At 49.0% G+C, this 23,762-nt stretch overlaps 1 protein-coding gene across 3 annotated transcripts in view; it reads left to right on the top strand.

The window, feature by feature from the left end:
• CCDC12 (coiled-coil domain containing 12) overlaps positions 1-23,493 on the top strand; it is a 42,038-nt gene extending 18,545 nt beyond the window's left edge. The window contains exons 1-7 of one of the 3 annotated variants that reach the window (XM_005229565.4): positions 6,921-7,187; positions 8,896-8,966; positions 19,792-19,871; positions 21,617-21,678; positions 21,779-21,813; positions 22,212-22,288; positions 22,585-23,493. In XM_005229565.4, coding sequence (XP_005229622.1) covers positions 7,179-7,187; positions 8,896-8,966; positions 19,792-19,871; positions 21,617-21,678; positions 21,779-21,813; positions 22,212-22,288; positions 22,585-22,664 — 414 coding nt within the window. In that variant the 5' untranslated portion in view covers positions 6,921-7,178 and the 3' untranslated portion in view covers positions 22,665-23,493. Of the gene's footprint in view, positions 1-6,920; positions 7,188-8,895; positions 8,967-19,791; positions 19,872-21,616; positions 21,679-21,778; positions 21,814-22,211; positions 22,289-22,584 lie in introns of those variants that run through there. The other 2 variants (XM_055804688.1, XM_055804687.1) reach the window with 2 other exon arrangements.
• Positions 23,494-23,762: the final 269 nt, after the last annotated feature.

Here is a 23,762-nt window from a genome sequence, read left to right as displayed (position 1 = left end):
AGAGGCAGTTTTGTTCCTTGTGTTTGTTTCTTACGGGAGGTTGCGCTGTTCGGGCACTGATTTAACCATTTCCATAGTAACCAGCTATGACTGAACTAGGATTAGGACTTCAATAAGGAATAAGCAGCAGGGACACAAGTTCGGCTCTTAAACATCATGTTTTTATAGAATTACCACAAGGGTTGCTATGAGCAAATGGCTTCGAAACAGCTTTTGAAAAATATCAGTGGATTTCGGGTACTGAGTATACTTTTAATGTTTTTATGTTGAGAATTTTTTGCTGTAACATATTATTGTGAGATCCTATTTTGGCTACACTAAAGAACTGAAAGTCTACTGGTTTAAAAACATGCTGTATTGCTAATAGAAGCCTTTAGCTACTTGGTGACATGACTTAGCTTTTTGCATTCTGGCATTAAACGTCTTGAAAGAGCAGCGAGGTGAGAGCAGGGCTGCACAACAGTGCCTTGCCAGACTTCAAGGACATCTAAGCTTAAATCCTGGCTGAGTGGGAAGCCAAAGTACTAGTATGTGCCATGCTTGGACCAAGGCACGGGAGCTCCGTCCTCACATCAGAGCTGACCTGACCGCCACTTATGCTTAGGACAAAGAAATACCAAGGAAAACGGTGAATATAACCACCGAACAAGATGAATGCTTGTTACCTGGATGAAGTCGTCTGCTTGTGCAGAAAATCAGACTATATGACCTAGGAGCTTCCCAGCTGTCAAGAGACAGGAGGAGGGGTGGTTGTATGGGCTGCTCCTTTTGCTGATACGAACGCTAGCACTTTGCCTTGCATGGGCTCCCTGGGGCTGGCTCTCGGCAGCCAGTAAGTGGGAATAGGAACAGCCACAGCTGAGCTGGCAGAGAATAGCTTGAAAGATCAAACTTGCTTTGTTCCGGCACTGACCTCTTTTTAACTCCTCAAAAAGAGACAGTTATTTGTGCTGAAGAAGCACTTGACTGGTAACGTGACCATCCCTTAAGCCTTAAATGAAAGATAAGGAGATATTTAGTATTCTGGTCAATCCCCAAGGAAAGTAAGTCTGTATTAATTCCTAGGAAGAGAAACTGTTGGGTCATTTTGTTGACTTTTAGGGGTTGCCAGGGGATGGCTAGCTGTGGCTGGGTTGCATTTGATATGGGCACTCAGGGCCAGCTAAGTAGCCTGCGACATTTGACAGAGCAGCTCTGCTAAAGCTGGGGAGGCATGGAAATGCGAGTTGGAGGATTTAGGCAGATATCAAAACATGGCAATTTGGTTATTGTAGTTTTGGGTGAAGGCCAACCCTGATTAGAGGGGGAAGCAATTTCCCAGACAGAAATTTTTGAAAGTCGGTGGAGAGGAGAGAAGGAAACAAATAGAAGCTTCCGTTTATAAAGTGTATTTGTGAAGGAGTTGTGACACACTTGTGTCATATGGGAATGATGAGCTGCTTTCCAGATCAACGGTGATGAGGGGATATTAGACATCTAGCAAAACCACTTAAAATCAGCAGTTGTAGGTAATTTGCACATAGGAATCCTGAAATAATCAGTCATAGAGATTGTTGGCCTGCTGTGTTTTGATTTAAATCTTTTCTGAATATTGGATAAATTCCAAAGGACTGGAAAAGTGCTAAGAAAACACCACTATTTAAAAATAAAGGCAAGAGGGGTAACTTGGGTGAAGCCAGTTTGACTGTTGTTGGTGTTGAGCAGAATGATGAAGAGCCTGATTTGCAAGTCTTTTAACTAAGAGTGAGAAAAAGGGAGTGTCATTTTTGTCATGTAAATTTGATTTAGTGAAGGGTTAGTATTGCACAACATGCTCGTTAAAAATTACAGCTCTGAAAGGGGTAACCGATAGCTTAATAGCTGTCAATGTGGAATCATCATCTGGCAGAAGCCTTGCGTTTAGGGGCCTGTGCACCCAGTATTTCCATTAATTGTTTGGAAATACGTGTAAATTTTCTGCTGCCTAAATGATGGCTGACTCAAAGTCTGAAGGCTGGTGAGGTCTGAGTCACAACTGTCATCTGTTTGTGATAAGTATGAGCCCTTTTGAGCAAAAAAGGGTTGCGGGGCATGCGGATGTGTGCTCCGTACCACCTGCATGGGGAAAATACTGGGCTCATCCATAAAATGGGCTCATCTCTGGGAAACCAGCTGTGTTCAGAAGGAAGCTGTTTCTTGGGCTCCTGTATCGGGTGAGGGACGGTGTCCCATCCATCTTGCCATGGTTCATGTGGTTGTTCAGTGTGGCCATTTGGAGACATCTTAATGAAGTCACTGATGGGGGGGTGGGCTGGGGTGGGGGTAGGAAGAGAGAGCCATATTTATTCTGGTGTTTTATCAAAAAGATTTGAGAAGTGTCCTTGATTGTAGCACGCAAGTGTTTGCACCCTTTAAATGTGCTGGCTGCAAAATGCTCTTTGGAAATGAGTGGCAGGAACCGATAACTGGAAATAAGTTATTGTGTCATATGGGCTTTAGGCGAAGCTGCTAAAGAGAGGAGCAGCTCCTCCACCTCTTGTCTTCAGGATGAGGTTGTGTCCTTTTCCTTTTCTTGGAAAAGATGCTTTACTGAGATGCAGATTGCCACAGCGTAGGGATAACTGGCTGAGACTTTCCAGATCAGAGGCATTTTAAAAGTCAGACAAGGTGATTTAAACATCCCTTTTGGCCTTAAATCTTTGAATGTGATGCAAAGTGAGCTGCTTCCCTTGTTATTATAGTGGAAGGCACCAAATAGCTGGGTAGGCACCTACCAGCAAGAAAAAAAAAAATAAATCATTAAAATGTGATGAAGCCCAGGGGAAAGTTTCATGTTCTTCAAAACGTTGTATTCCCTGGAGCAGATGCTTCTCGCAGGTAGTCAAGACCTGCTCCACATGCAGGGAAGCATATGACGGGTAGGAGAGTTTGCTTTCCTGCAGGTAAAGTGAGTCTCATGTTTTGTAATTTCATATGCAAAGTTTGGCTGTACACTGGGAGAGTTGATAGAAATGCCTTCCACGACCGCATTCCTCTCTGCTCATTATCAAGGTTTACCTCCTGCTTTGTGATAAGTCTGCCTGAAGTCTGGGAAGTGGTAGAACGTGAAACCTGGTGCTTTCCCCAAAGTGCTGGAGCAGCCTCCTATTTTGCAATGGGAGCTCAATAAAATCCAGTTGTTCTTCAGCAGGGAAATCAAACTTCTGCCTGACAGGACTGTGGGTTGTGGGTGGTGAGAGGAGATGGACTCATCTCCCTAGTAATAACCCAGAAGCCTTCCTCCTCGCTGCCCTCCTGCTACGCCCAAGTGCTCGACCATGCTTAGGAAATATTTTTACCAAGTTGTCCCTGTCTATCTCTGAATATTGAACTGTCGGATATATTCTCTCTGCCTGATGCTGGCTGGGAGGAAAACAAACCAATGCAGTTAACGCTGACCGAATAATGTGGTTTACATCCCAGTTTTGCAGGACGCAGGTTCTGAACCTTGCAGACATCATCCGAGTTCCCATGTGTGTTCAGCTAGGAGCACAAACTATTAACTGATCCCATGTAAAGCTCATTATGGGCCTTGCGGGTGTTGCAGGGAGGCAGCTGACACCCTTCTTTGAACAACCTGATGCAAATCTTCTTGGATTTACACCTTGAGCATGCTGTGGATTAGATTCTTTGGCTCAGACCTCTTTGTGAAGAGTGGGAGTCTGCAGAGCAGAAGTCTTCATGTCAGTAGCTGTAAGCCAAGGCTTGCCAGTTGCGATGTCTGCAAATTAGAATAGGTAAGAGACTACAAGCCAGTAAGCTTTTTAATGTTGGGAGTTTATCTTTGGAGCATCTCCTTCTAGAGACTGAAGGATGGGAATGACTTTGTTTGCAGGCAGTTGGTGAACAGCCATGTAGACTTGTGTGTGTGTCTCCAATCTTATGACTTACAGCTAATAATAAACACCTCGCCACAGGGTGCCTTGAAAAGAGGAATCGCTAGAACGAGAGTGCAACAGCAGAGGCTTATTTTTGGCTCCCTTTGTGGCGTTAAGGTTTGAAATGCGAGAAAACTAATTTGAACTGAAAAGTAGTGAGAGTTGAATTGCTGCTGCACACCTGTGGGAAGTGAGCACCAGCAAGCAAAGGGAAAAGCATTAAACCACGTGAAGGACAAACCGGTAATCGGGGCAAACACTGCTTTGGGGCGGAATACTTCCTCTCCTGAGTTAAGAAACGAAAGTTGTGACACAGCTGTTGAACAGAAACACTTGAAGGGGACGATGAAGGGGCAGATCTTAAGACAAAAATTTGGAGCAAAGTGTAGAACCCCAAGACATTGCTGCTGTGTCAAAGTCCTGAGGGACCAGATAAATCCAGTATGGGCAGAGGAGGAAGAGGAGAGAGATGGGGCAGCAGTAAAACACAGAGCTATAAGATAAGCCGCTTGCTTTGAGAGGCTCTCTCTGTATCAATAAATGGTTCCGGTAACGGGATCTGCCTTTTCCAGCCCTCTGTCCCAAGGAGGCACAGCATCCTCGCCTCAGGCTCTGTATCTTGCGTGTGGTTTCAGGTCCTGCGCATGCAGGAGTAGCTGGAGAGGGAAGCTGCCCCACATTGCTGCAGCCGTTGCCTGCACTGCTGGCTGTGCGCAGGAGGAAGGGGACGTTGGTTGCAAACCCTTGTTGCTCTGCGAGGGCGGTTAGTCATCTGGTTCTGCAGTAAGCTGAGTATCAAGGGGACATTATTTTTTCCCTTTTTATTATTTTACTTTTCCGTCTAGTTATTAACGGCTTTGAGTACCACTGTCTCTCAGCTATGCTCATCAAGTTACTGTAAAAAAGGAGGCTTCATATCTTAGGCTGGTTAATTTATAGCGCGGATGGATGCAGTGCAAGCTGCTCCGACAGCCTTTGCACTGAAGTCGATGAGTGCACATACAGTCTTTCCGCAGATGATGCTGTGCCTGCGTGTGAGGATGTTTCAGCTCTGCCCCAGCTCTTTGTTCGTACCCCAGGGACTTCTGATAGGCATTCCCTTAAGAACTTGGCTGTGTTTGCTCAGACGAAGGTGTTAGTTTTGAATATAATTTCAGGGTATGCTCTGGGTGACTATCTGGAGAGTGCAGGGGGTGTAGGGAAAGCTTGCTAAAACTTTTCTATTGCTAGCCAAAGCTACGGGCAGTGCCAAGCAACAGGGTACATCCTTGGTGCTGACGGAGGAGAAACGGTCCCTGTCTGAGGGGAAATACAGATCAAGCTGCTGCAACCACTGAATCAGTCCTTGGCTTTCCATCTCCTGCTGCTGTTGTGCAGTCAGTCTCTAGGGCTGCAGACACTTCAATTGTCTCTTTCTGCTGGAGTAATTGAAAATTCAGCTTTCTTATACAGCAGGAAACCCCAGCATTTTGGGTGAAGAAGTGCAGAAGGCAGAGGAGGGATCTTCTCCAAAGCCTGGCTGGCTGGGCACTGCCAGCTGCCCGCCCCGCTTGCTGCCTGCTCCAGCATAAACCCATTGAGAAGTGCTTTGAATCAGCTGCAATTTATATGTATATTTAGAAACCCGTGACGGCTCCCTCCACGCAGCATCTAGAGTAAGCTGCTGTCATCTTAAAACTTGGCCTTTTTTCAGCTCGCGTGAAGGCAGCACAGGAAGCCCTCGTGGTAAGCTGTGCGTAGGGAGCGTGTGCAGGGGGAAGGTGCAGTGTGGCTGGAAATGCAAGTAAAGAGCTCAGCAGTCAGAAGCGGAGCAGCGATCCTTCTTTGCTTCATCCATCAAATAATTGCTTTAGAACCACCACCCCCCCCTTTTTTTTTTTTTTTTTTAAATGGGTGACCAGCTGTCTCTTTGCAGAGCTGCTGGAGGTTTCTGGCTTCTTCACCATGCGTCGTCTCTGCACCATAGCTGGGGGTTTTTGTCACTCTGCTCATGAAACCGAAATCTTGTTTACAGACCGTTTTGCAAACAGGGAACCAGCATTAATTTCTCTTGCTGAGGGCTGGGAGGGGGGGAAGCCTGACTTCAGACATCCATTTCAGAACTTGTTTGGGTTCCATTTGCATGCTGATGTAGCTGGTGGATCCTGATTAGCAGCAGATAATGGCAGGGAGCGTAATTTAGAGGGCTTTCGTGTCAGTGATAAACAGGCTGGAAATGGTTACATGCAGTTATGCAGTCTCCTTGAACTGTGCTGCAATCCTTATTAGCCTCTGTTCCCTTCTGCTGAACTGCAAGAGGCACCATATCTCATTCTTCCCAGCTCAGGACATCCCCAGGGAGACTCTTGCACCCGTTCTCTTGTTGCCGAAGGGCAGCGCGCCTGCTCCACGCTGGCCGGGATGCTACGAGGAGAGCTGTAGCGGAGAAGAAATCCTGAGGTTGAAGGCACTACAGGACTTGTACGCAGCTGCATTTGCTGGTGGTGTGCTCAGTTTTTCTAGAAATATCACCAAGACTTCAGAAATTATTTGGGTGGTAATGGGGAATAAATTGAAATTGGGAATTTTGGGCAAGCTCTAGAAGAGCGGTAGGATTTCAATATTAAATTATTTCAGTGCACGGGGGAAACGAAATATTTGCAGCGCTGCGAAGAGTGTAGGCTTGCACTGGGACAAACAGCCACGCCTTGATGCGAATATTTTTGCCAAATATCTCCTCAGGATTTCTGAACCTGCTTGTAACCCTCCTGGATAAAATTCTAGCAAGAATGAGGGGAATGCAGACTCTGTGTGTGTGTGCTAAAAGTACGAAAAGATGAAAAGAATGAGAAAGGACTTAAGAGTCCAAGAAGGTTCTTCCCACAACTTTAAATAATGTGGATTGAAGGGTGTCTAAATATTACCTAGCCCAAAGTTCACACCAGAAAGTGACAGCGGGCTGCGTGTGCTCTACCCAGCCAAGCTCAGGGTCTTCACTGAACAAGAAATAGCTGTGCAAGTATCACAAGGTTACTGTGGACTTATAAAAATACAATTGCAAACAGAGATTTAAAACTGAACTAAATATAGGATTTAGGGATGATTTTTATTATTTTCGTTTTCTTTCTAAAAAGACAGGACCATTTTTTCTTGCCCTTTGATCAGGAGCTGAACCTGAGCAACTCCAGTGACTGATGAGCCTGAACCAGAACTGAGCCATTTCCTGGCTTTCTTCCCTGTTTGCACGTAATCTAATTTTTAACCCAGGTCGCAGAACAGAGTTTTAAAGTTCGTATAGTCAAGATGCACGTGGTAAGTAAGCTGTTCACTAGGAAGACCTTTCTGTCCTTTCAGAGGTTAAGAACAAGCTTAGCTGGTAAATAATTTTAATATCCTGACGTTGGCTGTTAGATGTCTGAACTCTCCAGCGAAGTTTTTAATACAGCACGTAACTAATCAGTGTAATTTCTGACCTGCAAGTGATATTGGTCATGTTCTGGTTATAATCAATTTTTCAAAGCAGTTTTCCAAAGCAAGATGGGAACCTCTTCCAGGTTGAAAAAAAGACTTTGAACAGACTGACCTAAAGGGCTTCGTCTCTTTGAACTGCATGAAAAGGACCGGTAACCTTTGTGGTGCAATGAAAGGACTTTTCTTGAAAATTGTTTCTCTGGTCTTTGAGCTGTTCCTGCTGAAAGGTAGATGAGTGTTGGACAGCGGGCCCCGTGTTTGTGGCAATGTGAGTTGTAGCCATATATTACAAATGCTGTGTATTTATTACCCGTTAACTTGGATAGCACTCCTCCTGGAACTGGCCATGCTCAAGGAAATAAAGATTTCATCTGCTATCTGCTAGGGCTGCCATGTTTTGCTTTTTATTTGGAGGATGATGAGGGTGTTCAATCAGAAAAGCAACAGCTTCCAAGGAAGTTGTTCATTCGCTGTGCTTGCTATAACAATATATTCTGCAAAATATGCAGAATATGGGCAGATCTGTTTGCCGCAGAGCTACTTTGTTCAGTGGTTGAATTAAGTTAGTTAATTGGTGTGAGAACCAAACAAAACCCTTTCCAGCTCGTTATTGTTAATGTTTGATATCTGTGCCTGTTCGGGTAATAAATATAATTGTGGTAACTTGACTAATAAGCTATTAGTACCAGTGTCTGGATGATGCAAAATGAGCCTCTACAATACCGTAACACCCTGTTAAAGAGAAATTTGATTTCTATTACTGCATGGTGATTCTGGAGCTGAAGTTAGACTCTTTGTCGTGCTGATTGCTGTTTGATTCCTGCCATATTGTTTTGCAACCTGTTAAAGCATCCAGAATGATTACTTAGGAGAAATAAAAGGGACCTGTGCGAAGCCTGCTCCGATGTGTGCTCCCTGGACTTCTGCAGGTGATCTGCTGCGCCGTGAGCCAGCCCAGCGTGGGCTCGCTCACTTCCTAAACTTTTATCATCTCTTCTGTCTGCCTGTAGTTCCCTTCAACCAACACAGTAACATCCATCCTTTCTTCTGGATGCAGGAGCGTGGGATTTAGCTTCAGGTCCCTGCCACAGTGGCACAGTGAAGGTGTACTTGGCTGCTGGTTGTCCTCTGTTTTGCTCAGTGCCCCGATCTTTTGCTCCGCTGTTCAATGCGAGGTGGTAATTTGAACATGGGATGAGGTTTCTGAGCTCTGTTATTGATTGCAGCTTGCTGTTCACTCTCTGAATTGATGCAGTTACTGGTAATAAGGGGGATATCAGCGCTGAGTGGCGTGATTGCCTCCGAGAGGAAAATTAAATTTTCCTTGCCTGGTCTTACATTTGTTTATCATGCTATCTGTACAAGCAGAATACTAAAGGGAGAAAAAGGAAAACAGGCTTAATTTAAAGGTGTCGTAATTTAAGAATAATTTCAAAGCGCGCCTTGCTGGTTGCCCAGTGCCCTCGGGGAGGGTTTCTGGGCTGCTGTTTGCTCCCTGTCATTTCCAGAGAGGCCGAGGCTTGACAGAAACAACTTCTCTTTCTTTCAGAATAAGGACAGCAGTGAACGTGAGAACAAGCAGCTCAGAGAAGATGATGAAGAAGAGACTGTCAAGCACAAGTAATTATTTATTTATTCCCACTTGTCTCTCTTGTACATATTGTTCAGGTGCCGCTCACATGTTTGCTAATTAGGATCTTTCCTTGGCTTCTAACATGCAATTTATTCCTTTTTTTAGTGTGAATTTGATCTCATGGTGTAAGTGATCTGAGATGGGGGAATAAAGAAGAAAAGCCTGGGGCTGACTTGCAGTGTTCCTAGAGGTGGCGAGGGGAAGGTGGTGTCGTCAGAGGCGCTGGGAGCATTTAGGCTGCCTTGCTTTAGGCTCCCTTGAATTGCTGCATCTCTGTCCCCCGCACGCATGTCATTTGAAGTGTGGATTTTCTTGGGTTTTTTTTTCCCCATGAACGGAGGCCTGCAGGGTACACGTGGCTGTTTAACTGTGGCCTACCGCTGTTCTCTCTTGTCACCAGAAAATGTGAGCACACAACTAACTGAGGCAGGGTGTCGCTCCTGGCAGGACCAGCTGACTGTGCAGTTGGTTTCCTGCCGCTAAAAACACCATCAGGTCTCTTTTGGAGACGACAGGGGGTAAAATTTGATTTGAAGATGTGGGACGTGACCTTTTCTCGTTGCATTTCTGCTAGAAACCTCCTCTGTGGGAGGTGTGCATCGGAGGTGCTGCAGATGAGCACATGTGCTCTGTTCGAGAAAGTAGAGCAAAATCCTCACTGCTGCTTGGGAATAACTCCCAGCAGAAAATGCATCCCTTCTTGAGAACAGCCTGCCTGGGTTTGGGGCTGGGAGCACTTCTTGAGAACCACCACCAAGGCTGAACTTTGTTTGTAGGTGCCTTGGCTGGATTTCGTGCCGGAAGAGGCACGAGGTTTGGGCTGAAGCTGAAACAGGAGCTAGAGATCTTGGAAATGATGATGAATAATGAATAAACACCTCTTGCTTTCCAGCCTTGCCACTCGATACGCTGTGTGGCGAGCTGATGCAGCATGCGGTGGCCTGCTGATGAGGAGTGTCATGCCTGGGCTTTCTTTACCATGTGATGACCTGGCATCGTTGGGCTAGCAGTGGTGCAGTGCTGCTCCCAGACGGGAATTATGAATTGGTCCACTAAATCTCTGAAAAAAACCCATCTTTTTTCTACTCTGACTGACTTTCAGGCTGGGGATTGCTGCTTTTCAACCACTACTGAGCAGCCTGGATCATATCAGAGGTGATGTGGTTTCTTACCAGGTCTTCAGCATCACTGCTGTCAAGTTGCTAAATCACTTTTTCCATGAGTGCTTGTTTGTGAGCTCTCGTCTTGTGGTAGGTTCAGCAAAAAGCCTTCCCCTGCCTGTGGGTGATGCCCTTGAAAATTCACCGAGGTTATATGCAAAGAGCAAAGGTGCTGAGTAGGAACCCCTGTCTCCAGCCAGCTTTGTGCTGGTGCATGAAACTCTCTGTAGATGTGGGCACAGAGCTTCTCTTGAAATTTGTGGGGGTGATGCCTTTGAGGTGGCAGGTTTTGGGGTGAAAAACTTGCTTTCCAGATGGATTTTCTCACAGGATTCTGTAGCTCTTTGCCTGTCTAACTACAGCATGTTTTGTCGGGATCCAGGCGTAACTTTGCAAGGCAAATGAGAGCAAGATCCAGTCTGCAGGAAATGTTTGAATCACAAATCTGGCTGAGATGATTCTTAGATCTTGTTTTACTTCTTGAATGTCCTTTTTCTGTTGCCGGAATTGGATGTGCATTTTTAACAGGATCTGGAGGACTGGTGAGCCGCTAACTTGATTTCGTCTTAGATTTTTATTTCCCAATAGTGTAGCTGAACTTTCTCAGCCCTTTGAAAAAGGGAACTGGTGGGCACTAATGCCCTGTTGGCTGGTGGCAAAAGGTAAGATGAGATAATCTGCTTGTGTTTAGTCTGAATTTCAGAAATGATGGGCCCTGGTAACTGAAACCTGCTTTCCCTGCAAACCAGTCACACCTAAACAAGCACCTCAATAGCTGTGCTGCCTTCTCAAGCTGAAAACCACCAAGAGCATGATGTGGGCAGGGGAAATCTAGTGGTTAAATAAATAATCCTGTGGCCTATATGCAGGGTTTAGGTGTACTGACTGCCCTGAAACGTGACCAGCAGCCCAGGGCTTTCGTTGCAGGCTGGTTCATCCTCCATCCCAGCAGCTGCACCTGCTGTGCCAGCCTGCACCCAAGACCGTTCTTCATACTCTAGGAGGGACAGAACTGCCAGGCATTGCCTTTACTAATATTTTCTTGCTGCCTCTGTGATGACACGCCTTTTGGCAGCTTCCTGTTTATTTTTCTGATAGACTCAGATCTCCCCGCCCCCTCTTTTTTCTTTCTTTTTTTTTTTTTTTTTTGTTTCCTTGTTTTTATCTGTTACATTGCAAGCTAACACTGCATGAACAAGTGCTGACCAAGCCCTCCGTGAAACCCTGATACACTCGCAGCAATTTCAGCTCAGGCTATCCCTGATTTGAGCTCTCAGGGGAGTTTTTATTTGTAATTGTGAAGAGCTTGCGTTGCTGTTATTATTTAAGCAGTTCTCCTTAGCCCACTGACCAGGAAACACCTTCTACTGTGGTGCAGCCTGCAATCCGCCTTCGGCCTGCAATCCACCTTCGCAAGGAACAGGGTGTGGGTGGACTTTGGCCCTTCCACCCCATTCCTGCAGGGAAGAGCATTTGGTTTGGGGCTCAGGAATCTGCAGATCGAGTGCTGTGTAAAGCCGTGGCTGACTTGGGCTGGCATTGCTGCCTCTCAGGGAGCAGAGAGGAGTTGAAATGTAAAGCTGGGCTGCAGTTCTGCAAGCGGAGCTCCTCAGGGCTCTTGAAAGTATAAATAAAAATACAAGGTAGGGCTTGGATAGGGAGGGAAAAAAAAAATCTTCAACTTAACTAGAAATTAAGCTTCAGTGGGCTGCTGTTAATCAGCTGCTGGTGTTTCGACACTTAGTCATCCTTTAAAATTACAGCTCCGTGCTGTGCCGGTTGCAGAGATGAATTTCTGGGAGGAGCTGGGGGAGGCAGGGGTTGGGAAACCGATCTCTCCCCTCACTGTGGGAAGAATGTCATGGGGCAGGTCAAACCCACTTTTCTTTTAATCTCTGCACAAAAAAGTACAGCAGCGTGTCTGTTCAGTGTTGGCTTTAGCTTGGCAGGACAGCCAGGGCAGTAGCAAGGATAACTGCTATGTGGATGTGCTTCTGTACATCCTGAAGCATGGAGGGCTTAATGAAGAGTTTAAAAAGAATATAAAAAGAATTAAAAAACTGTAATGAAATATGAGAGGCAGCAGTGTTTGCATGTAGGCTGAGCTTGGTACACATGGTGTATTTATTTGATCGACATCTGTGGGGACAGCTGAACCTGTTATCACTGGTGGCTTGTCCTGATGGACACTGGGCCAGCAGTCAGACTCCATCACCAGCTCGCCTCTCCCGGCACTGAGAGCGTGTCCCCTCCTCCATTGGGAAGTGCTTGGTCCATGGCGGGAGGAATTGGGCATGGGCAAGGCTGTGCAGTGGCGCACCTTTTGCTTGGTGCTGGAGAAGGGAGAACAGGAGTCTTGATGGCTGAATCCACCTGGCTGATAGCCAGTGGGGTACTGGCTGGGGAGATTTAGGAGCTGGCAGGATCTGGGCTCCATCTTGAAGATGCTTGTCTCCATTCTGATGCTCTGCCTTCTCCCCTCCAGAGCTGTGAGGATGTTGTGGACCTTCCCTCTGGTTAGAGCTGTGCCTGTCTCTGGAGGAGGTACCTGGGATCTATTTTCATAGGGAGAGCCCCATGGAGCTTCAGCTGGTCCGAAACCTGGCTGCACCCTCCTAACAGAGGCTGTTGGATGTGTTCAGCAGGTGCCTGGTGATCCTGGCTTTGCCTTGGACAGGCTGATGTCCCTCTGCCTGTTCCCAGCAGCAGGGTGCAAGGCTGAGCAGCCAAAGGTGAAACCCTGGTCCCTCCTACCCAACCCTTGGCTAGGAGTTCCCAGCATCTTCCCAGCCATCCACTCTTTTGGCAATTGTTGCTGGCCTCCATGCTGTAACCAAACCACAGCACCTTGGGTATTGATTTTTGGGTGCTTAGACCTCCATCTGACCTGCCTGTGGGAGAGCTCTTGGTGTGGTGTGGGGGCAAGGCTGTACGTAACCCCGAGCTTACCCAGAGCATCATTTTGCTCACAGACCTGCTGGCTCTGAGCTGAGACAGCGAATCTGCATGTGGTTATCGAATTGCAGAGCTGCAGCAAAGCCATGCTTGGCACTGTTTTGAGGCTGGCTAGGGAGATGTTGAGGTCCTGTGGATGTCCATGTGCTACCAATGTACCTTCAGGGCTTCTTTTTTGGCTTGAGCCTCAAGGATGGCAGATTGTTTTGGCCCCATCACCAGCTGAAGAAGCCGGAGAAACCCTGTAAGAGCAAAGTATGATCTTGTGCCAGCGTGCAGAGCATGGCTGCGCAATGCAGGCAGAGTCAGGGTTGCACATCGGCCAGCTCCTGGTGCTGTGTCACCAGCCTGGGTCCCACGCCACAGAGCGAGTGTGGGTTTTGTCCCGGTTGTATTTACTGATGCTGAAGTTGCTCCTGTCTGCCTGGAAAGCACTCAGCTGCCCGGTGAAGTAGTGTGGGAGGCCAGACAACCTCGTGGTACCTGCCTGCATTTGAAGAGCTTCTCTTGCAGCCCTCCTCCTGCAACACCCGGGGGTACGTGTCTCCCCACCCGTGCCTCCCCCGAGAAGCATGTCCTGAGAAACCAGCTGCCTCGGCAGGTTTTGGGGGATCGTAGTGTTAATAGAGGCGTTTGGTTTTTTGGCATTCCTTGAGTGCCTTTCGCAGGCGCTTAGGCAGGAGGATGTGCTCTGACACGCTCAGTTATTTGAGCAGGAGCAGCCCTCTCCCAGCGAAAAGAGATTGCTCTTTTCCTTGGAGGGTGGGTGCTGATGGGTCTCTGCCTCTGCTTGTTGCTTGCTCCTTTTCTGCCTTGGATGAGGAATCCAGGAATGAAGGCAACAGCTTTGTCCTCTTGACCAAACAACAGCTCTGGACCTCTGTGTTCGGGATGTCCCTTTCCTCCTGCAAGAGAGCGTGCGAGGAGAGCCTTGACTAACGCGGTGTGCGTGTGGGATGTGAAAGTTATGTTAGTTTCTGAGTCAGAGCAGACACAGGTTGTCTCTGTGTGTATCCTCGTTGCTGGAAAGTTCAGTGTGGGCAGTGAGGCAGCCTGGAGATACACAGACCTTGCTTTTGAGCCAGCCCAGCTGTAGGGAAGCCTCCAGGAAGGCTGCAGCAGGAGGTGGTGCCCTCAGATGTCAAAGCTGTCTGCAAGGGGATGAGCTGGTCAGGAAAGTGAAGTGCACAGAAAAAAGGAGGTTGTGAAATTCAGTCTGTGTTAGGATTGATGGCTGCTGTATAGTCTCGCAGTGCTCCTGAAGGGTGAGGTGCTGTAGAGTTCCCTTGGCACCCATGGGTGATCAGGCAGCACCCTGTATGTGCTGGATGACTTTGCAGAGAAGTGCAGCGGGTCGGTGGGAGGGGGACTGAGGGGAGCAAAGATGTTGTAAGAGTCCGAGCCTGAAATCTCTGCCCAGATGCTCTAAATCTGGTTCTTTCTGTGGGGTCTGCAGATGGCAGGAAAGAGAGTAAGCTTGTCAGTTACACTCACTATACAGTGAATTTTTCCTGGCAAAAACATTAGGGAACCTGTAGAAAAAGCTTGAAAAGTACTTCTGCTATGCGGTTTGCAACTGGAAACAGAAAAGGGAAGAGGCAGTTCGAGGAGAAGTTTTTGCTGCCACTGAAGAGCAGCTGAGGGCTGCCCCAGGGGACACCTTCACCGCATGGCCCTGCAGGTTCCCCAGCATCCCCACTCCTGTCAGGTTCTTCGGTAGCTCAGCCGGAGCCAGAATGGGCTCCCTCCAGCTTGGTCCCCAGACCTCCTGGTTTGCTGCAGAAGTCTCCTGCTTTGCTGTTCTTGGTTGTCTGACTGCCTTGTCCCTGCTCCTTCAAACCTTCTTGCCCTCATGGAGCACACGATGGAGCAGAGGAGGGTCCACCAAACCACCACTCCTTTAAGGATCTGAGACCTCCCTCGTATCTTCTGTAGCAGTAATTTCTTTACACATTTGAATGTGGCTTCCTGGACCACCCAGGAGTAAGTGAATTTTGGAGGTGCAGAGAAATTGACATACTTGTGCTGGTTCCTCTTTAAAGGGCAATATGGAAATGGTTGCCCAGGACTTTTGGCTTCGAGCAAGTTGGAATAGCTGTCATAAAAATGAAAAGGTCTGAAAATGGGGGCTCTGGAGCAGCTTGAGAGGGTCAAAGGGCAGCAAATTTCAAAACAGATGGTATTTCTTCAGGGCTTCGGAAAATTAATTGCCTGGAATGGCAGAGATAGGGTTGAAAATGCCCTGGACTTCCTGAACTGTGTCTGAAGAATGGAAAGGCTCTACTGTGGCATTTCAAAAATAGTCAGCTGAGATCTGGGTGTTTGAAACCACCTTGTTTTGATGATGCAGCAGAAGAAGCATCTTTCCCCCCTCTCCCTAGCTTCATCAGATACCTAGAGTTGATGCTGAGGAGCACAAGAGACATTTAAGCAGAGCAATGTGAAGACCAAGAGGTGAAGAACCATGGAGGACACCCACCTCTGATCTGAGATGTCCTTGTCAACTTTCCTTGCCCCCTAGCTTTGTCCTCATAGAGGTAAGAATAGGAAAGTGCTTTTGAAGCAGTGTGGTTGCTGCATCTCCAAGTGACCATTCTGTGACAATAACTACGGGAGCGAGGATGCTGTGACATCTGAAGAAATGGCTGTTACAGAGTTTCTTGGCAAACCCGTTCCCTGTGCTGCTGTGATGTAAGGACATCAGCATTCGGGTGGTTCGCCAGAAGGCTTGGAAAGACCCGTTGATCAATTGAGTGAAATGTTTACCTCATAAAGCCCTTGGGGCTGGAGGAGTAAGGCAAAAAACAGCCTCGCAGGCAGCTTTGAGTGTCCTGTGTTTTGCATCGAGACAGCTCTTTGCATTCTGCACATACCCTGCATGCCATGCCATTTCCAACCCACCTGCTTCAAAGAAAAGCTGATGTCTCTCCTCCTTCCTCAGTGAGGAGCTCTGGGCCTGAGTGGGAAGTGGATTTTGAGGCATCCCGGACCCAAAACAGGGAATGTGCCACCTCTGACGGGCTTTTAGGACATGCTGGGAGGCTGTGTCCATCACCTTCCTTGGTAACTGCAGCAGCTACCCAAATCCTCGTGCGATCCTAGGAGCTTCCCGCACCCACTGCCAGCTGTAAGGCTGTAACCACCTCCGTCCCTATAAGGCCTGGCTTGGTCAGGCTGATACAGACTGGGAAACACTGCACAAGGTGCTCAAGGGTCTTCTGGGCTGGGCACATCCATCACTTAGGAGGTGCTGATAAAACCTACAAGCTTGATCCCATCTTGAAGCCAAGTGGTTCAAACCATGCTCTTGTCTGGGTGCTCAGTCCTTTCCAACGAGCACTCACGTTAGTGCCGGTGCATCCCCGTAACGTGCCCTCTGCCCCCGGGACCTGCACTCCCTAACCTGACTTCTACATCCGATTCTGCCGGAGAGCCTGTCGTTAGCTCTGGGTTTATTTTTTTTTTCTTGTTTTCGTGGCGACTTGGATAATTTGTCACTTGTGCACTGGGCTGTCTTTCTGGAATGCAGCACTTAGAGGAACCGCTTGCATCTGATCTTTATTTAACCCGTTTCTGTGGAAGACCAGCGACTTCTTCTAAATATAGATATAATTTTTCACCTGTGCCTGCTTTTAAGTTACTTGAGGTAGCACCGCCCTGTTCCTCATCCCTCTGCCTTCACAGATGTACTCATGCATAGAAGTAGGAGGAGACAAGTCTTTGGCTCCTGGTGAGGCTGGCATTGCTGGGGCTGGTACATGCTGAAATCCCCAAGCCCCCCGAGGATGTGGCTGCAGGGAACACTGAGCAGGGAGGCAGGTGTGAGAGCTGCTCTCACCTTGCACAGTTAATTAAAGGGATCAATTTTTGTTTGTTTTCTCCTGGTGCTTTCGATTGTGCATGGGTTTAATAAGGATCTGAAAGCACTGGCACCAGGCGCAGCCCCACAGCCTTTCTCTTCACCCCAGCACACTGGCTGCTTCCCCTTCTGCCAGACCCGCGCCGCTGCTTGTCCCATCTGTGGCAGAACCTGCCAAGTTGTGCCTTGTGGTTTTATTTTTTTAATCTTGTGGAGAAACCTCCAGCAAGCAGTGCTGGGCTGCAAGGCTTTTCTTTGCAAGCTGAGGTGGGCTTTCTGGGTGGGAAGAGCGTCAGGGAGCAGGTTTAAACTCCAGTTCCTCTTCCTTGTGTGTTCCCCAAGTGGTGCTGAAGTCCTGCAGCAATTTACTGAAGGGCTGGACACCGTTGTAGCAGGAACCAGACCTCTGGGGTGTGTTCCCTTTGAAATGTGGGATCTGGGAGCTTCTGCTGCAAAAAGATGATCTCTCGGCTCTGTGCTGGTTTGGCTGTGGCTGAGCAGCTGTGCTTCCGTTGCATGTGCAAAACTATGACTTTAAAATATTGTTTGTCGAGTTGAAATGTTAACATCTTGCTGGACCAAAAGAAACAGCTTGCTTAGCTCATAGCTCTCTTGTTTTAGGTGATCTGACCCTAGGGAGTCTGTGTTTGGTTCCCTTTCAGCTGCAAGTAAATCGTAAATGTGAGCTAAGGAGACCAGAAAGCCTGGGAGATATTGAAAGTTTGCATTCTGCAGGGTCTGCCACTTTGTCAGATAAATTCTCTCCAGCAAGCGTGAGCCAGCCTGTGGCCAGATGTTAGACATCACAGCCTGATGTCCTGTTACCTCCTGAATGAATTAGCTGCTCCTCATCCTCCCCTGGCCTCCCAGGTTAGCAAGAAAATCCTGCTAAGTGGAGATGTCCATAAAACCATGGAATAACGGTGATTTCTGTGTACCTTAAGATGGTATCTCCATTGCAAAAAAAAAAAAAAAAAGTTGATCTTCCAAGTTCGGCCTTCCTGAAAAGATCTGCCTTTCTGGCTGGGGATTGATGGTGATCAGTACAGGTTAATTTAATAAATCCCTTCTCTCAGGGCATGCGTGTGTAAAAATACACATAAAACCGCTCACAGCAGCTTGTCTTTTTGGGGTGAAGGTGCTCTTATCTTGGGGAGGTATTGTAACTACATGCTAATCTCTCCAGTGTTTCTGTGAAGCATCCTTTCTCCCAGCGCTGGGGAAAGTTGTTCCTGTTTCATGGTGTTGCACTGATGTAAGGGCTGGGGGACCTGGGCTTGATTACATGAGAAACGTTTGCGAGTCTCCTAGTCTGCCTGGGTCCTGGTTTCCCGTCTGCTGGTAGCATTTCTCTCTGTTGATCTTGCTGAGCTCCAACCAAGTGCTCCCACCACCTCCATGGCACCAGCTGTGGTGTGGGTCGGACTCTTTGCAAGAGGACTCAGCTGCCAGAGAGGGGATGGGATGGTGTGGGAAGGGTAGGACCTTCCTGCTGTGCTCCAGGGACCTCCAGGGTTGGTTTTTTTGTGCTTTCCAGATAAATGTGGCCATCTGACTGCTGACCTTTCTCTTCTCACCTCTCTTTGGACTGTAGCTTCTACACCCTTTATTTTGCCTCTCTTTGCTTTGACTGTAAGCCCTTGGGTTGGGTTGTATCTCACGTAGTTCTCCATCAGTAAAGTCTGGCAGGGAATTGGCCCCCGGTATCAGCTGTCCGCTGGGAGGAAAACTGGTAATATCGAACTGATGATTTTCCTGCCTGATACAAGTGTCCTCCCCTGCATTCGTGTCAGGGCTCTCTGTGTCCTCCTTTGCGTCCTTACCACTGCCGAGGGCTTTGCTGACAGCTGGGGCAGCAGCATTGCTGGGCAGCAAAGTGTCTCAGTTTCTATTTAAGCTAATTAAACCCATCGACAGTGTTAAATGAGTTTAATCTACTTAATTTGCCCTGTGGGCTAGTGTACTGTTATATAGATCCAGCAGCCTGCAGAGCGCATTGTAGGTGTGCGTAAGCAGCTGGAGGTGGGATGGGGTCCTGCCAGCTTGATTTTCAGGGCTCTGGTTTTGGAAATGCCTCTGCTTGAAGTGGGCAGGGTTTGCCCTCAGTGAGCAGTCAGCTTGGGGGTGCACGTGACTGAGGTTGTGTAATGGCCCTAAGTTTGAGGCCCAAATTGTTTGGGAGAGGTGTAAAAAGAACAGCCTTGAAGAAGGAGAGAATTAGCATCCAAATATCAGGGAGGTGTGTGCACGGGGGAGAGGGCTGTCTGCTGACTCTTGAGCTCTCCTGGAGGAAGGTGGAAGGATGGGTGGACTTCTGGATGTCGTTGGGATATCATCGTCCCTGTCACTGCCAGTTGCATCGCCTGCTTGCTCAGGAACCTGAATTTGCTCCCCTTATTTGCACTGCTTGGCTGACCTGCACCCCTGTTTGTAGCACTTCCAGAAGCATTTCTAGTAACTGGGTAACCACCTTGTACCCTAAATAGTCCCTGTCCTTTCCATGGGATCATTTTTTTCCCTGGTTGTGGATCTTCTCTGGTGTTTCCGTCCTGAGTCTATCCCTGGGTTGAGACCTATAAGGGAGCTGGGCTGAAGGTCAGAGTTTTGCAGGACAGCTTGGTCCATTACCAGCTGCCTCTGCTTGCCTTGCCCAGGCATTGCCTTTATCTGCTGAGCTCCCGGCTGACCCTGCCTTTGCTGCCTTGTGTGGGTTGCTGCTGGCCCCTGGCCGCTGCCAGCGGCTGCTGACGCAGACCTTGCCCCTTGCTAGTGAGAGCACATGGTCCAGGGCAGGACGGACGTCTCTCACTGCTCTGTGTTCTTCCCTTTCTTCCCCAGGGAGCTCAAACTGCGAAACTATGAGCCTGAAGATGAGGAGCTGAAGAAGAGGAAGGTGCCCCAGGCCAAACCAGCCTCAGGTGCGTGCAAGCAGGAGTGTGGGAGGTGAAACGAGGGAGCATGAGAGCAGAAGCATTGCCAATGGTGGTGCTGGTGCCTGTGGTGCAGCCCCTGCTGCTTTGCTCTGTTCTGGAGGCTTGCAGACAAGGAGATCATGCCAAGCCCTTTGCAGGGATTCACTGGCTGCTGTAATGAGCCTCACTCTAACAGGACATCCTATCCCCTTCTGCTGGCAAGCTTCCCTCCCGAGTGATGTTCCCAGAGAGAATGAGGCAGCACTTGTGGTTGTGAAGACAAATAAAATGGTGCGGGACATTGCATCCAGCCAGCGTGCTGCGAAGTGGGTGGGTTATACCTTTCCTTTCTGAAAATCTGGTGGCTTGGAGACTTCTGTGGCCCTGCTTGCTCCAGCCCAGGGTGGAAATCCACTGGGATGCCTTCTGGTAGCAGCTTGCTGGTGTGAGGTGTTTAGGACCTGGGAGATGAGTGTCTGCAGCCCTGGAGGGTGCTGGCCTGTCTGAGCAGCCGTGGTGGGAGCTCCCACTGCTGCTGGGTGATGCTTGTGGCCCCCGTTGCTTCATCGTCCTCTTGCCTGCGGGGATTGCACGCCCTGTGTTGCACAAGTGGGGTGTGTGTCTGAGCACACGGAGTCCAGCCCCAAACCAGAGGGCTGATGCTCAGAGGATCCGAGCTCTTGCTGGAGGATTCAGATTGTTTTTTGTTTGAATTACCTTTAAACAAATATTAGTCATGAGTCCAGGGCGTTCAGTCTGCTGTTTCCTAGCACTGAACCTCCGTGCATCTCTTGAGAGGGAGACAAAGGGTAGAAGTTCCCTTGATCTTGAAATATTGAGTCCTCCTGGAATAGGTCTCTCTAAAAATGCCCTGAATAAAAGGACTGCCTTTGGGAGCACGGCAGAGATCTGGTAGGTAGGAATGCTGACATTGCGCCTTCTTTATCCTTTTGTAAAAGTTTAAAACTTCCCCTGACTCTTGCCTGGTGTGTGGTTTGGAATTGGGAACAGCAATTTTGACTGTTTTCAGTAAAACTCAAGCCCTTCTTTGGGGCTGCAGTGCCCGTCAGCTGGGGTTCCCATGTCTGGAGTAACCAACTTGTCTGTCCTCGGGCATTTTGTGCCAGGACTGGGGAGGGAGGGGGACAGAGGAGCTGGGACTTGGTGTGGATTCATGTTAATGGGCACAATTGTTTGCTGGAGCAGGATTCACCCCTCAGGGATGTGCTCCTGGGTGTTTGCACTCCCTCCTTGCACAGATGCCCAGGTTGAAGGATGGAGGGCTGTTTTCCACACTCGCTTTGCCGTTATCCCCAGTATCTGCAGACTTTTACGTAAAGTCTGAGCTGGAGCTTGATTCCTCCGAGGTGTCTCAGGTGGTGGCCTTGTAAATGAGTCACAGTGAGTCAAATTCCAGTTTAAACACCTGCGGAGCAGCTGATACCCTGAAAAGAAGACTGGAACCCAGCAGACTTCTTGCTGCTGTTTGTGGCGTTTAAAGGATGTTGGGTTTGCATCGTTTTCAGATGATTTTTAGGGTTTGAGTGGTGAAACTGAAAGGGTTTGAGTGGTGGTGGGACTTGTGTACCTGCTTGTATGTACTGTGCTCTTAAGGCAAAGACGTTCAAATGTGCTTTTATAAAAGCTTTTGTGAACCGAGCCCAGAGCTCTGGTGGGTTTCCCTGTGCCTTGTCCCCTGGGTGTCCTGCCGCTGCGCCCTGCGCTGATGCTAATCCTATTCCCCCATCTAGTGGAAGACAAGGTGAAGGACCAGCTGGAGGCTGCCAAGCCGGAGCCCATCATCGACGAGGTGGTAGGTATATTCAGAGCCACGCTGTGCCGGCTGCATCTGTTGGTGCCCAGGCTGGAACCTTGCCTGCAGCTCTCACTGGGTGTCTCCTCTTCCTCCCTAGGATCTGGCAAACCTGGCCCCAAGGAAGCCAGACTGGTGAGTGCCTGCAGCAAGCTCCTGGGAAAGGGGTGGTGTCATCAGTGGTGGGTTACCATCATCTCGAGGTTGTCCAGGTTGAGTTAAAAATGCTAGAAATGGGAAACCCAGCCCTGCTGTTAAGGAAGCCAAGGGTCTGTCTTCTCTTTTCCTGCTTACACTGAGCCCACTGATCCTTTTGGGGTGCTTGTCACTGTGGTGGCCTCAGTGATGAGGGATGGTCTGGGGATTAGGTTGGTTTGCCCATAAGCTGCCCTGGTAACAGACACAGACAGTGCTCTGTGGTGCTCACAGGAGAGAGAAGGACTCTCCCTTCCACTGGGAAAGGCGTAACGAGGCCCCTGTGTTCCCACCTGCCTGGGGTGAGGATTTGTTCTGACACTGTTGCTCTCCTCCAGGGATTTGAAACGAGATGTAGCCAAGAAACTGGAGAAGCTGGAGAAGAGGACGCAGAGAGCCATCGCTGAATTGATACGTGAGTTCTGGTGCCGCAGGGATGGCTTATGGGGCCACCACTTGTTCCAGATGGATTACACATCCTGGCTGGGAGCTCCATGCCTTGCTGTTGGGCCAGGGAGGGACTGGCAGACCCCAGAAGGATCTGTGAACCTGTTGGTCCCAAGTAGCTTCCCCGAGGCCACACGCACGCTTGGCTTGTGCAGTGGGGAATGATGATCTGGGGGCTTGGGGGCTGCAGTTCAGGTTCTTCGCCGGGTAGGCTCCCCAGTACTGCTGGTTTACCACTAAGCCACTGCTGCGTCTTGCTTGCAGGAGAGCGGTTGAAAGGGCAGGAGGAGGATCTGGCGTCCGCTGTCGGGTCAGCAAAGCAGGAGGGAAGCGACTCCGACTGAGGAGGTCCATCTGGCAGCCTCGGGCGCGGGCTCTGCAGATCTGCCTCTGCCAGCAGCGCCGATCCCATTGCTCTGGGGTCGAGGCACCTTGTTGGGATGTGCTGCTCACCAGTGTTTTGCCAGAAGCCCACAAATACTACCATGCCTGAAGGAGAGGGGCACATCCAAGGAGCCTGGCTATCCTTTCTTGGACTATGACTGGCCGTTGAGGAACACTTCGCAGACAGCTTTTTGGGACCACGGGGGACGATGGAAACAGGACAGACGCCCACGTTAGCTTCAACCTAGGCTGCCAGGACTCAGAGCAAGGAAGATGTGCGCAAAAGGGCTGGTGCCAGAGAAGGTAAATTCAGGCTCACTCTCCACTTGCAAGAAGATGCCCACGGAGCCAACAGCATCCCTTAGGGAGGTATAGCCATTCAACAGGCCACCGATGCTCTTGTTCTGGCACGGAGATGCCTTTGTGAAGCTGCTTCTTTCTGCAGAACAGCTGGTGTAACTGCTGTGTGGGGAGCAGTGAGGTCTCTCACTCCGGAGAGCTGGCTGTGAGTATTTGTGAGCACCCATGGTCAGATCCAGCACGTGCAGAATAACTGCGGCAAGGGGCTGTGTGGCTCAGGACCTGTCCGAGCTGCTCCACTTCCAGTGGAGGTTCATGTGGGGTTTGTTTTGTTCCCTGAAGTTTCCCAGCCCTCCAGGCTGTGCAGCATGTAACACTCATGTTTTATAATCGACGAAGTTTGTTGTTAACAGATCTTTTCATAATAAAAGAGTCCTGCAGCAGAAGAGTTGTCACTTGTTCTGCAGAGGACTGGGAGGAGGCAGCTCACTTCATCTCTCTCGTGTCTGTGAGGACTTCAGACCAGTTTGCTGGTCCCTGTCCCCTTCACTTCCCCGGGACGGGGAGCAGCGGGTGTTTCAGTGCATGTAAGTTTGAGGTGGCCAAGCTGTAGCTACAGCAGGTCCAGCACAACTCCTGGGCGGGAGCTGTGCCGTGGATGGGGCAACCTGGGGTGATGCCTGCGCCGTGCTGCTGCAAGGAGTGAGCAGGTGGGATGCTGTAGAGCTGACCTTGCGTCTTCCCTGGAAAGCTTTGCT

Source organism: Falco peregrinus, chromosome 5, assembly GCF_023634155.1.
Source record: "Falco peregrinus isolate bFalPer1 chromosome 5, bFalPer1.pri, whole genome shotgun sequence".
In the NCBI taxonomy this organism is placed as follows: domain Eukaryota; kingdom Metazoa; phylum Chordata; class Aves; order Falconiformes; family Falconidae; genus Falco; species Falco peregrinus.
This window is presented reverse-complemented; position numbering and strand designations above follow the sequence as displayed.